The sequence below is a fragment of the Myxocyprinus asiaticus genome, chromosome 31, assembly GCF_019703515.2.
Source record: "Myxocyprinus asiaticus isolate MX2 ecotype Aquarium Trade chromosome 31, UBuf_Myxa_2, whole genome shotgun sequence".
NCBI lineage: Eukaryota > Metazoa > Chordata > Actinopteri > Cypriniformes > Catostomidae > Myxocyprinus > Myxocyprinus asiaticus.
In genome coordinates this window covers 1,026,294-1,038,349 of record NC_059374.1, presented here as the reverse complement: position 1 = coordinate 1,038,349, position 12,056 = coordinate 1,026,294, and the positions used below count along the sequence as shown (strand labels likewise).

General features: G+C 38.6%; 2 protein-coding genes across 5 annotated transcripts in view; one reads left to right on the top strand and one right to left on the bottom strand.

The window, feature by feature from the left end:
- si:dkey-77f5.3 (uncharacterized protein LOC326903 homolog) overlaps positions 1-6,277 on the top strand; it is a 341,053-nt gene extending 334,776 nt beyond the window's left edge. For both annotated transcript variants that reach the window (XM_051665215.1, XM_051665213.1), the window contains exon 2: positions 5,096-6,277. In XM_051665215.1, the coding sequence (XP_051521175.1) occupies positions 5,114-6,151 (1,038 nt within the window). In that variant the 5' untranslated portion in view covers positions 5,096-5,113 and the 3' untranslated portion in view covers positions 6,152-6,277. The remainder of the gene's footprint in view (positions 1-5,095) is intronic.
- LOC127421944 (uncharacterized) overlaps positions 1-12,056 on the bottom strand; it is a 63,345-nt gene that overhangs the window by 29,902 nt on the left and 21,387 nt on the right. For all 3 annotated transcript variants that reach the window (XM_051665183.1, XM_051665185.1, XM_051665184.1), the window contains exons 10-11: positions 4,077-4,220; positions 3,858-3,993 (exon numbers count right to left, since the gene is read on the bottom strand). In XM_051665183.1, coding sequence (XP_051521143.1) covers positions 3,858-3,993; positions 4,077-4,220 — 280 coding nt within the window. The remainder of the gene's footprint in view (positions 1-3,857; positions 3,994-4,076; positions 4,221-12,056) is intronic.

Below are 12,056 nucleotides of genomic sequence, written 5' to 3'. Positions count from 1 at the left end.
TCACGCTCCTCGCGACACCTGTGGTGGTAGACACGATCACTCAGGCTAGGGCCCCCTCTATGAGGCGCCTGTATGCCTTTAAGTGGCGTCTGTTCGCTAAGTGGTGTTCTTACCGTCGGGAAAACCCCCAGAGATGCGCAGTCAGATCAGTGCTTTCCTTCCTGCAGAAGAGGTTGGAAGGGAGGCTGTCCCCTTCCACCTTGAAGGTGTACGTTGCCACCATAGCAGCACACCACGACGCAGTCGACGGTAAGTCCTTAGGGAAGCACGACCTGATCATCAGGTTCCTAAAAGGCGCCAGGAGGCTGAATCCCTCCAGACCGTGCCTCGTTCCCTCATCGGACCTCTCTGTAGTTCTTCAGGGTCTACAGAGAGACCCCTTTGAGCCTTTGCAGTCAGCCGAGCTTAAGGCACTCTCCTTGAAGACTGCGCTCCTGACTGCACTCACTTCCATCAAGAGGGTAGGTGACCTGCTAGCGTGCCTGGAGTTCGGTCCAGGTTACTCTCACGTGATCCTGCCCAAGGTTCCCACCACCCTTTTAGGGACCAGGTGGTGAACCTGCAAGCGCTGCCCCAGGAGGAGGCAGACCCAGCCCTGTCGTCGCTGTGTCCGGTGCGCGCTTTACGCATCTATTTGGAACGCACGCAGAGCTTTAGAATCTCTGAGCAGCTTTGGTGCACAGCGGAAAGGAAGCACTGTCTCCAAGCAGAGGATCGCCCACTGGCTCATTGACGCCATAACTATGGCATATGTCGCCTAGAACATGCCGCCCCTTGTAGGGCTACAAGCCCATTCTACCAGGGGTCTAGCGGCTCCCTGGGCCCTGGCCAGGGGTGCCTCTCTAACAGACATTTGCAGAGCAGCGGGCTGGGCATCACCCAACACCTGTGCAAGGTTCTACAACCCACAGGTGGAACCGGTTTCATCCCAGGTAGTGGCACGCAACACAAGTGGATAAGCCCGGGATAGCCGGCCGGGTGTATCGCTTGCACATAGCGCCTTCCACTTCCCTTGGAGCTGAAGACGTGCACCATTGATTCCCAGTAGTGTTCACAAACCTTGTTCCCTGGTTGACTTCCTCCGAGCCCTGTGGCAATCGAGTACATGTGCGAACTAAGAGCCCTGTTCTGGGGTAGGTGCTCCTTATGTGGCGGTTCCCTGTAAGGCTAACCCCATACGATATATATCTTCAGCTAATTCGTTTCCCTGTTGGCAAACTGTGTCTTCCTTGGGCAGAACCCCTCTGCCCCAGTCTCCATGTTTGTAGTAACTCCTCCCCCATTGGGAAGGATCTACCTTGAATACTCTCCACATGGTTGGAAAGACCATGTGAGGTATTTTTCCACTTAAATATCCTCCCCTCTCTTTGGGCGAGATGTGGTCTCCGCGGTGTCTTCCCCTTGGGAGGGACACCCACCGACTAGACCTGGCCCAGTCAGATAATCCCCCTTCTTTTTTAGGGAGTGGAAAAAAAGAAAGGGAAAAGAGGCCACGACTAGGTTAAGCCTGTTTCTATCTCTGGGTAGTCGACTTGTCCCCAAAAAGGGCCGTTCGACACTCATAAATATGTTGGGGAAGGTTACGTGTCGACCTGGTGTGCTGGCTATGAGGCACACAGTAGTCTGCCCACCACACACCGCCAGTTCACGTAACACAGTTCAGCCAATTGTGGCGTTTCGTATAGGGACCCCCAGTGTCACTACATCGACACAACGTCGAGTGAGTGACAGATAGGGAACGTCATGGTTACTTATGTATCCTCCATTCCCTGATTGAGGGAACGAGACGTTGTGTCCCTCCTGCCACAACGCTGAACTACCCGCTGAAATGGCCGGACCTTATATCGGCTCCTCAGCATAAAACCTGAATGAGTGGTTGCATACCAGCTCCTTTTATATCCGTATGTCCGGGCGAGTAGCATGCAAATACCACTCGCCAATTTTCACTGGCCTTTTATCAAAGACCAGAGGTGTCTCGGGCTCCAAGAGTGACCCCTAGTGTCACTACATCGACACAACGTCTCGTTCCCTCCATCAGGGAATGGAGGTTACACAAGTAACCATGACGTTTTCTCACGTCAGCTGTAATAAATTATATCCCCATTAAAATATGATACATAATAAAAGTAGATTAAATCGTATATTTGCCCTGTGTAAATAATAATATACAGGAACTGTATCTAAAATAAATGAGGGGTGATAAATACTAATACAACAGGCTGGAAAAATAGACATTCATTTTAATATCTTATATATTCTGAATGTGTTGAAACTTGACACCGGGTGACACACCCTGAAAACTGCTCCGTTAGATCAGTTTCATGCTGAAGAGCCGCTTAAATGTTGTTTTTCTCTCTCGTAAATGTCAACATCATAATGGATGTTGAAATGATTGATGCTTGTCATGGAAAACATGAGTTCATTGATGTCATTAAATATCAGTCTGCGTTATTATTCTATCTGTTAGTCCTGGTCGTGGGGGCTTCCGTAAATATTTAGTTTATATGTAGGGTTACGTTCTACCTAATGGTGCAACACTCAAATATTTAGTAGTGCATAAATTGTGACTTAGTGCCCGTTTATGCCACAATTAGGCTAAGGTTTAACTTGCGTGTAGCTGATGCAACCGACTCCTGTTCATGAAAGCGCTTCTCCTTGTCACGCACATGCATAGAATTCTGGGCCTTGTTTGCCAATAACTACTGACCTTTGCGATTAAGAGCATTTTCTATGAGTGATTTTACGAACGTTCATTACTTTTTATGTGCACCCAGGGTGTGATATTCTGTAGTACCCACCAAATGCGATGAGCCTCAATCCAGTTTGCGAGCTCCTTGTCCAAATTTATTTCATGTGCAAGTAATTTTGCTCATCTACCCGCAAAAAGGCGTGCGACCTGTAAGACGTCTAGGAGTGACATGACAAGAAATGCTGTTAGTCACAAAGACACATGCTTGAAGAAACTTTGTTTTATTTGTATTATATAAAAACAGACAAAAGAAAAGCTGTCGATGCTCGTGTCTGATTTGCTGTTTGTTCTGAGGAGTGCTGCAGGACCCTGTCTCATGGAAAACAAGAGTTATCGCTTTTTCTGTTTCATTCGTTTGAAAACTTTTTGTAAGAATAATATCGTCAATGAGAATGCTGCAAATGATCTCTGATCACCTTCATAATATAAGACACCTTGAGCATAAAACTGTGTTTAACACTGAGTTTCTTTTCTTTAGGCAGCATTAACTGTATTACCAAAACACAATACAAACACATTGGATAAGAACACATATTTAGCAGCATTTTTTGGGAACACAAGGTAATTATTAGGCTTATTTATTATGATTATTGTTATTATCATCATCATCATCTTTACATTTATAATTGTCTTTAGTTCTTAATTTGTAGTGGTTGACCATATAATTGGATATTTTTAAGGCGATTACCTTTCAAATATTTTTTTTACATATCACCCAGCCCAAAAGGGAAGTGAACTTTTTCCATGAACAATTGTAAAATGAAGTCATTTTATGGAGACCCACACAAACACTTGTACTCAATTCCATATTACAACATGTTACCTATTAATTTGAGTAGTCTATGGGCATAATAAACATTTTATTTAATTGAAAAACTTTGTTTTTTTTAAAATAATAATACAATTAGTTTGTTTGTGGCTCTTTTGAAAAAATGCATCAACCAAAAATTAAAAAAAATTGGCTCCTCGGTGAAAAAAAGGTTCCTGACCCCTGCTCTAGGATTAAGGTGGCAATAATTCAGCAGTGACCTTTACAAAAGGTAACAAAATAAAATGTTTTCTGAGAATGACACCACTGTTGTGTTGTATACGTATGATGACATCATACCCTCTCTGATGGTGGCGGTCCATACAGTATGACTAGATTCATCATCAATTAAAGAGAGCTTGAACGGAGGACTTTCCTCAAAGAACACTTCGAAGTATCCCTTCAGCTCCACGATTGCAGGGCTGAACAACATGTCCTGCACACAAACACAGATGATCTCCTCAAACTCTGCACTATTGAACACACTTTACATCACTTATCACGTCTGCAGTCGCTCACCTCTGGTGTGATGTGGCCGACCGGGTCGCTGGTGAGCCGGTACTTCCTGTTCTCTTCTAGTATGCATGTAGGTGGCTTGTATACTTGTACATACTTTTTGTTGTTCCTACATTTGTTTGCTCGCTGAATATCCTTTTTGATGTTCTGCAAAGGGTTACAATGGAAATGATGAAACATTTATGAAGAACCTAGAAAAAGAAATGTTTCTGTCATGCAGTTCATTTTCATCCCCATCATATCGGAGTCATAGTTGACCGAAACATGAAAATTCTGTCATTATTTACTCCATGTGAAGCAGAATGTTAGTCCATACTGCTAATTCTGCCTAACATCTCATTTTGTGAACCATTGAAGAACGAAAGGGAGTAATTTGGGTTTTCAACAACATGAGGGTGAGCACATGATGACAGAAGTTTTATCTTTGGGTAAATCAATGTTTCCATTTGTTACCATTAGTTAACAAGAACTAACAATGAGCAATACTTTTACAGCATGTATTAATCTTGGTTAATGTCAATTTCAACATATACTAACACTTTTTAATTAAAAGTTGTATTAGTTAACATGAACTAAGGATGAACAATTGTATTTTTATTTACAACATTAACAAAGATTAATAAATGACTTCAAAAATATATTGTTCATTGTTTGTCCATGATACATAATGCATTAATGTAAACAAATGGAACCTTATTGTAAAGTGTTATCCTACCTCTTTAATACATTACATCAGATATTGAATATGCAAATCCTTTTAGTTTGCTTATCACAATACAGGTGCATCTCAATAAATTAGAATGTCGTGGAAAAGTTCATTTATTTCAGTAATTCAACTCAAATTGTGAAACTTGTGTATTAAATAAATTCAATGCACACAGACTGAAGTAGTTTAAGTCTTTGGTTCTTTTAATTGTGATGATTTTGGCTCACATTTAACAAAAACCCACCAATTCACTATCTCAAAAAATTAGAATATGGTGACGTGCCAATCAGCTAATCAACTCAAAACACCTGCAAAGGTTTCCTGAGCCTTCAAAATGGTCTCTCAGTTTGGTTCACTAGGCTACACAATCATGGGGAAGACTGCTGATCTGACAGTTGTCCAGAAGACAATCATTGACACCCTTCACAAGGAGGGTAAGCCACAAACATTCATTGCCAAAGAAGCTGGCCGTTCACAGAGTGCTGTATCCAAGCATGTTAACAGAAAGTTGAGTGGAAGGAAAAAGTGTGGAAGAAAAAGATGCACAACCAACCGAGAGAACCGCAGCCTTATGATTGTCAAGCAAAATCGATTCAAGAATTTGGGTGAACTTCACAAGGAATGGACTGAGGCTGGGGTCAAGGCATCAAGAGCCACCACACACAGACATGTCAAGGAATTTGGCTACAGTTGTCGTATTCCTCTTGTTAAGCCACTCCTGAACCACAGACAACGTCAGAGGCGTCTTACCTGGGCTAAGGAGAAGAAGAACTGGACTGTTGCCCAGTGGTCCAAACTCCTCTTTTCAGATGAGAGCAAGTTTTGTATTTCATTTGGAAACCAAGGTCCTAGAGTCTGGAGGAAGGGTGGAGAAGCTCATAGCCCAAGTTGCTTGAAGTCCAGTGTTAAGTTTCCAAAGTCTGTGATGATTTGGGGTGCAATGTCATCTGCTGGTGTTGGTCCATTGTGTTTTTTGAAAACCAAAGTCACTGCACCCGTTTACCAAGAAATTTTGGAGCAATTCATGCTTCCTTCTGCTGACCAGCTTTTTAAAGATGCTGATTTCATTTTCCAGCAGGATTTGGCACCTGCCCACACTGCCAAAAACACCAAAAGTTGGTTAAATGACCATGGTGTTGGTGTGCTTGACTGGCCAGCAAACTCACCAGACCTGAACCCCATAGAGAATCTATGGGGTATTGTCAAGTGGAAAATGAGAAACAAGAGACCAAAAAATGCAGATGAGCTGAAGGCCACTGTCAAAGAAACCTGGGCTTCCATACCACCTCAGCAGTGCCACAAACTGATCACCTCCATGCCACGCCGAATTGAGGCAGTAATTAAAGCAAAAGGAGCCCCTACCAAGTATTGAGTACATATACAGTAAATGAACATACTTTCCAGAAGGCCAACAATTCACTAAAAATGTTTTTTTTTATTGGTCTTATGATGTATTCTAATTTGTTGAGATAGTGAATTGGTGGGTTTTTGTTAAATGTGAGCCAAAATCATCACAATTAAAAGAACCAAAGACTTAAACTACTTCAGTCTGTGTGCATTGAATTTATTTAATACACGAGTTTCACAATTTGAGTTGAATTACTGAAATAAATGAACTTTTCCACGACATTCTAATTTACTGATGCAGCTGTATCAAAATTAAGTGAACATGGATGAATTTGAAATAATTTCACTACTTTGGTTTAAGTAGATGTTACCATTTTTTTGTCTTGTCCCCATCTACAATAATAAAAAAACAAATGCTCATGTTCAAAATGTTTCTTAAATGTTGTCCTCTAATCAATTTATAGCTTTTTCTTGTGTCCTCAATATGACTTTCCATCCTGTTAGTCTTTTGTAATGTCCCTTAACCAACAAAAACAGTTCTTTAATAGCGTCATCTTCCAGGAACTGACATCATTTTTGTGGGGGGAAAAACAGCACAGACATTATTAGGAATTTTATGAATTCTGTTCAGTGTTAATCTCGTCAACACAATTACAGATGAAAATGTTTGTTGAAGAATGCTTTTTTTTTTTTTTTTTAAATCTGGACGACATTCAAATGGTTTTAATTAAACTACTGGTGAAAATATGACGAGTAAAAAATATGAACAATGCTTCATCAATTTTTCACACCCAAATTTAAAAGTTCACCTTACACACATACAGTGGAATAACTGCATAAACTGGTCTCATTTTACAGAAAACCCCCAAATTTTAAGATTCCAATAATTCATAAATAATAATGCATATGTTACAATCTTATGATGAACAAAAGTTTGATTTTTATTTTACTAACTTTTTAAGCATGTTATTCTGGTTCTGTTTGCTCTCTCTCCCTGCAAAAAGTCTTATTTCATTCCACTAGATGGCAGAATGTACTATGAAACAGAATTTTATCACAAAATATAGATCTCAAATGTAGGTGGCGCTCTAACACAGCAGAGCACTCCATAGACATCCAGTCAATTTAGGATTGCATGCATGTTCCCCACTGTTTGATCAGATATCTCGGCCTGTGAATAGAAAATCAATCAAGTGGTCTCTGGAAAGAGGAGATCCTCAGCTTTGTGTTGATATATAACATATTCTCAATGTTTGATAAGATTTTGCTGATGATTTGCTTATCAACTTTTTTTGATGGACTGCAATTTTTGTTCTGGACATTGGAGATATAACATTGGCTTATTTTACCAAGCGGTCTCACAGACAAGTAAAAAATGGGTCATTTTGAAGAAAACAGCTAAAAGTAAGAGCTGATATGGAGCTTTGCCTACAGCAGCAGTGATCGGAGCAGACATGAAACATTTGTTTTTGTTTTTCTTACAGAGATAGTTTCACTTAGTGATTCTTTTGATAATCATTCAAACTGTGATGTCACATTTCTGAAACCGAGAGCTTTCATTTGATATATGACTTGTCCATTTAAGTGCTATATGAAAAACTTTTCTGTTCAAACCCATATTTCTACATCACCTCTAGGTGGCGCTAATTTGCGAGGCAAATTTTTTAAGGCGTTATTTTATGTAACAAATGCAAAAGGGATTCTTTGAAAAGTTCAGATTCTAAGCTTTCAAATGGTACCACACGGTAGTGGCTAATGTATCCGGGGACTTTTACAGTTTAAGCATAATCTTATCGTACGCTTTCCACAGAGTTGAAGGGGTTTTAAGAAACAAAATCTGGAAAGAACTGATGGAAATAAGCCAGTCATAGTATCTTGTGTATTTCACAGCTGAAAAACCTGTACAATGAACTTTACTATCGGTTTAATCACCCCACTCAAACACATCCTATATATGTGACATTAATCAATATATCTACAACATAAACATAATATTGCAACTTACATCGGCACAGACAATGAAGAGCTAAAGTTACACGCTAGTCAGAATGTGAAACTTGCATTCCAAACATACTGTATAAACATAATATATGCATACACATCAAAAGATATATGAAGAGAGGACAACAATCAAACAGTAAAAGCAGATTTCCAATCAAATACTTTATATCAAAATACCAGTACATATGTCAAATATTTATAGTCCATACAAGCATTACAGTATGCACATAAATCAGTAAAGACTACATTTTATATTATTCATGCAGAATTCTTCAGCAAACATTTAATCAAGGGAAAAGTCTAAAAAACTTAAATATGCTAGTAATACACACAATCAAAAGTTGATAGAAGTTATTACACATTATATCAGCCACATAAAATGTCAAAAGAAATTGGTACATCGTTCCGTTTGCAAATATCTCATGATTAGAAAAACGAGTATACACAAGAAAAACCATCATCACACTATAGCTAACTTAGTAAGAGACAAATCTTCATTCATCTCTTGGGGAGATAAAGATTTTAAATACGTTCTACAGTTCCCCCCTTACATGGACGCTTCACTTGTTCAATAACTAAAAAGTCAAAGCAGATACAGGATGACCAGCTTCCAAAATATGTGTCCGTCTCACAACACTCATATGCTCATTAACACGTGTTCTGATTTGTCTGATTACAGGGACAAGAAATTAGATATATAACGTTCTCAGAGCTACAGGTGACAATCTGTTTATATTATATACACAGCCAGTTATAGAGCTCCTAAATGAGCTGATGTTTCTCTCGTTATTCCTACAGGCAGCACAAGATATGGGAAAAAACAGTGGTTTCATCCAATCACCCGTCATTCTTAATACGTGAAGCAAACGTATTCGCTTGATCAAAAAGTCTCTAATATTCCTAGATCTCTATTGTGCAAAGAGTGGAGGATCAGGAAAAAGATTCGAGCAAATGGGAACACTCTTTAAAACGTGCCAGTGTTTTTATTGTTTCTTTGTAGTTTGTACAACAACCTTTTTCCAACATAGTCAAGAGATCAGAGGTGTTTTTTCTATTTCTTTTGGGGAAAGAGTAACAGTACACTTTTCAGGATATCTCCTAAGGTGAAATTGCTTATGGATTTTTACAACCTCCGTCTCAAAATCAGATTCTGTCATGCAGATGCGCTTTACTCTGAGAAACTGTATATTTGGTAAACTCCTTTTTAAATATGTCGGATGTGCACTTCATGTATGTTGAACACTGACAAACAGTAGGTTTTGTGCATGGAGTCATAGAGAGTGATCCTGAAAGTAGTCGGACTGCTGTATCAAGAAAGGAAACTGAATTTGGGTCAATTTCAGCACTGAATTTTATGGAATCCACCATGTTATTTTGGAAGTTCAAAAAAAATCACCAAAGCTCTCCCTGGAACCCCTGAAGATACAAAAAACATCATCTACATATCTTTTCCACATCAAAATACATTTTGAGAAAGGATTGTTTTTCCAAATAAAGTTTTGTTCCAGAAAACCCATTAAAAAAACATGTATAATCTGGAGAAAATTTAGACCCTTAAAATGTAGATCTTTCAACTGTTGTATAAAGTCACCCACATCTTTCAAATAAGATGGAATTTTCCCCAGTTTTCTCCAGATTCTGGGTTTTCTTGAACAAAACTTTGGAATAACAATCCTTTTTCAAAATATATAACATGGTGGATTCCATAAAATTCCATGAAATTGACCCAAATTCAGTTTCCTTTCTTGATACAGCAGTCCGACTACTTTCAGGATCACTCTCTATGACTCCATGCACAAAACCCACTGACAAACAGAATTCAACATGCATGTAGTGCACATCTGACATATTTAACCCTGTACAGCCTGACATATGAAAGAATTACAACTGTTTTAGGACCATTAGACAAACTATAAAAAGAAATTGTAAAAATTATCTTCCTGAGGCCCAGCAATTCATTTTTCTATAGGACATTTGTTATTGAAGTTTTTCTGCAGTGGTAAATTTTGGGGTATTATCAGAGGACTCTCTGGACTTTTCAGAGAAACAAATGTTTGAGAGTTTGGCCATGACTACTTCCTCTCCTTGCTCTATAAATATGGATTGAAATGTATCGAGGTACAAATACAACATGAATAAAATATTTATTTTACAATAAACAATCTTTATCATATGTATTTTATGCACCAAACACTATATTGACATTTTAAAAAAGGAAAATTGTAAAACTTTTTTAGCTCAGATGACCATAATAGCTTGTAATGAAAAATTATGAGATCTTTATAATGACAGAGCAGGCTGTATATATGGAAATATTATTTCACACTTTAAAAATATCTTGTAAAATGTATATGTCAGAATTTTCAAAGCTCTGTGATTGTTTTGTGGTGGGAATGTAATGGTGATTGAGAGATATTTCTCAAAAGCCTGTTGTATCATATTTAATACAAAGGGGTTTTTCAATAAAATAATATATAACATTTTAACCAAGTACAAGTTGCTTATATTCAGCAAATACTCATTTTAAAATATCAGTAACAATATAATCATTACTGTCACTTTTACTTTATTAAAATCAGCAAAGATTTCACATAAATGAGTGCATGCAATACAAAAGCGGACATTTTGTGGAAAAATCTTTTCAGTAGTTCGCAAGTTAATGTAATCCTGCTTAGAGGATGGTGTAGACGTTTGTGGCTCGCTGTCCTGGTCGTATGGCTTGAGGCTTGACCCGAGCACAAATACACGACTTAGGTTAGTTATTCGTAAATGAATAGGAGGAGAAAGGGGAGGTGGTGGAGGGATGCTGGAAGACTCAACACCATGTAGAGGTAAGTGGCTGTTTATATACGCTTACTCTAGCAATGTTATTGGTCAGATTAAATGACCTTGCTCCTCCTGAACCTTGTTTATAAAACTCCATTAAAATATTTTTCCCATCAAGATGTCCCCGGAAACGTCAACCAGGTGGCAGCAGACATTGCAGACAACAGGATTTTCAGCAAAATCATGATTATGTTAATGATGCACAGGCTTTAGAAAATATCGTATCAAATTTGATACAGGTGGTGTTACAGGGTTAAAAAGGAGTTTCTAAAGCGCATCTGCATGACAGAATCTGATTTTGAGACGGAGGTTGTAAAAATCCATAAGCAATTTCACCTTAGGAGATATCCTGAAAAGTGTACTGTTACTCTTTCCCCAAAAGAAATAGAAAAAACACCTCTGATCTCTTGACTATGTTGGAAAAAGGTTGTTGTACAAACTACAAAGAAACAATAAAAACACTGGCACGTTTTAAAGAGTGTTCCCATTTGCTCGAATCTTTTTCCTGATCCTCCACTCTTTGCACAATAGAGATCTAGGAATATTAGAGACTTTTTGATCAAGCGAATACGTTTGCTTCACGTATTAAGAATGACGGGTGATTGGATGAAACCACTGTTTTTTCCCATATCTTGTGCTGCCTGTAGGAATAACGAGAGAAACATCAGCTCATTTAGGAGCTCTATAACTGGCTGTGTATATAATATAAACAGATTGTCACCTGTAGCTCTGAGAACGTTATATATCTAATTTCTTGTCCCTGTAATCAGACAAATCAGAACACGTGTTAATGAGCATATGAGTGTTGTGAGACGGACACATATTTTGGAAGCTGGTCATCCTGTATCTGCTTTGACTTTTTAGTTATTGAACAAGTGAAGCGTCCATGTAAGGGGGAACTGTAGAACGTATTTAAAATCTTTATCTCCCCAAGAGATGAATGAAGATTTGTCTCTTACTAAGTTAGCTATAGTGTGATGATGGTTTTTCTTGTGTATACTCGTTTTTCTAATCATGAGATATTTGCAAACGGAACGATGTACCAATTTCTTTTGACATTTTATGTGGCTGATATAATGTGTAATAACTTCTATCAACTTTTG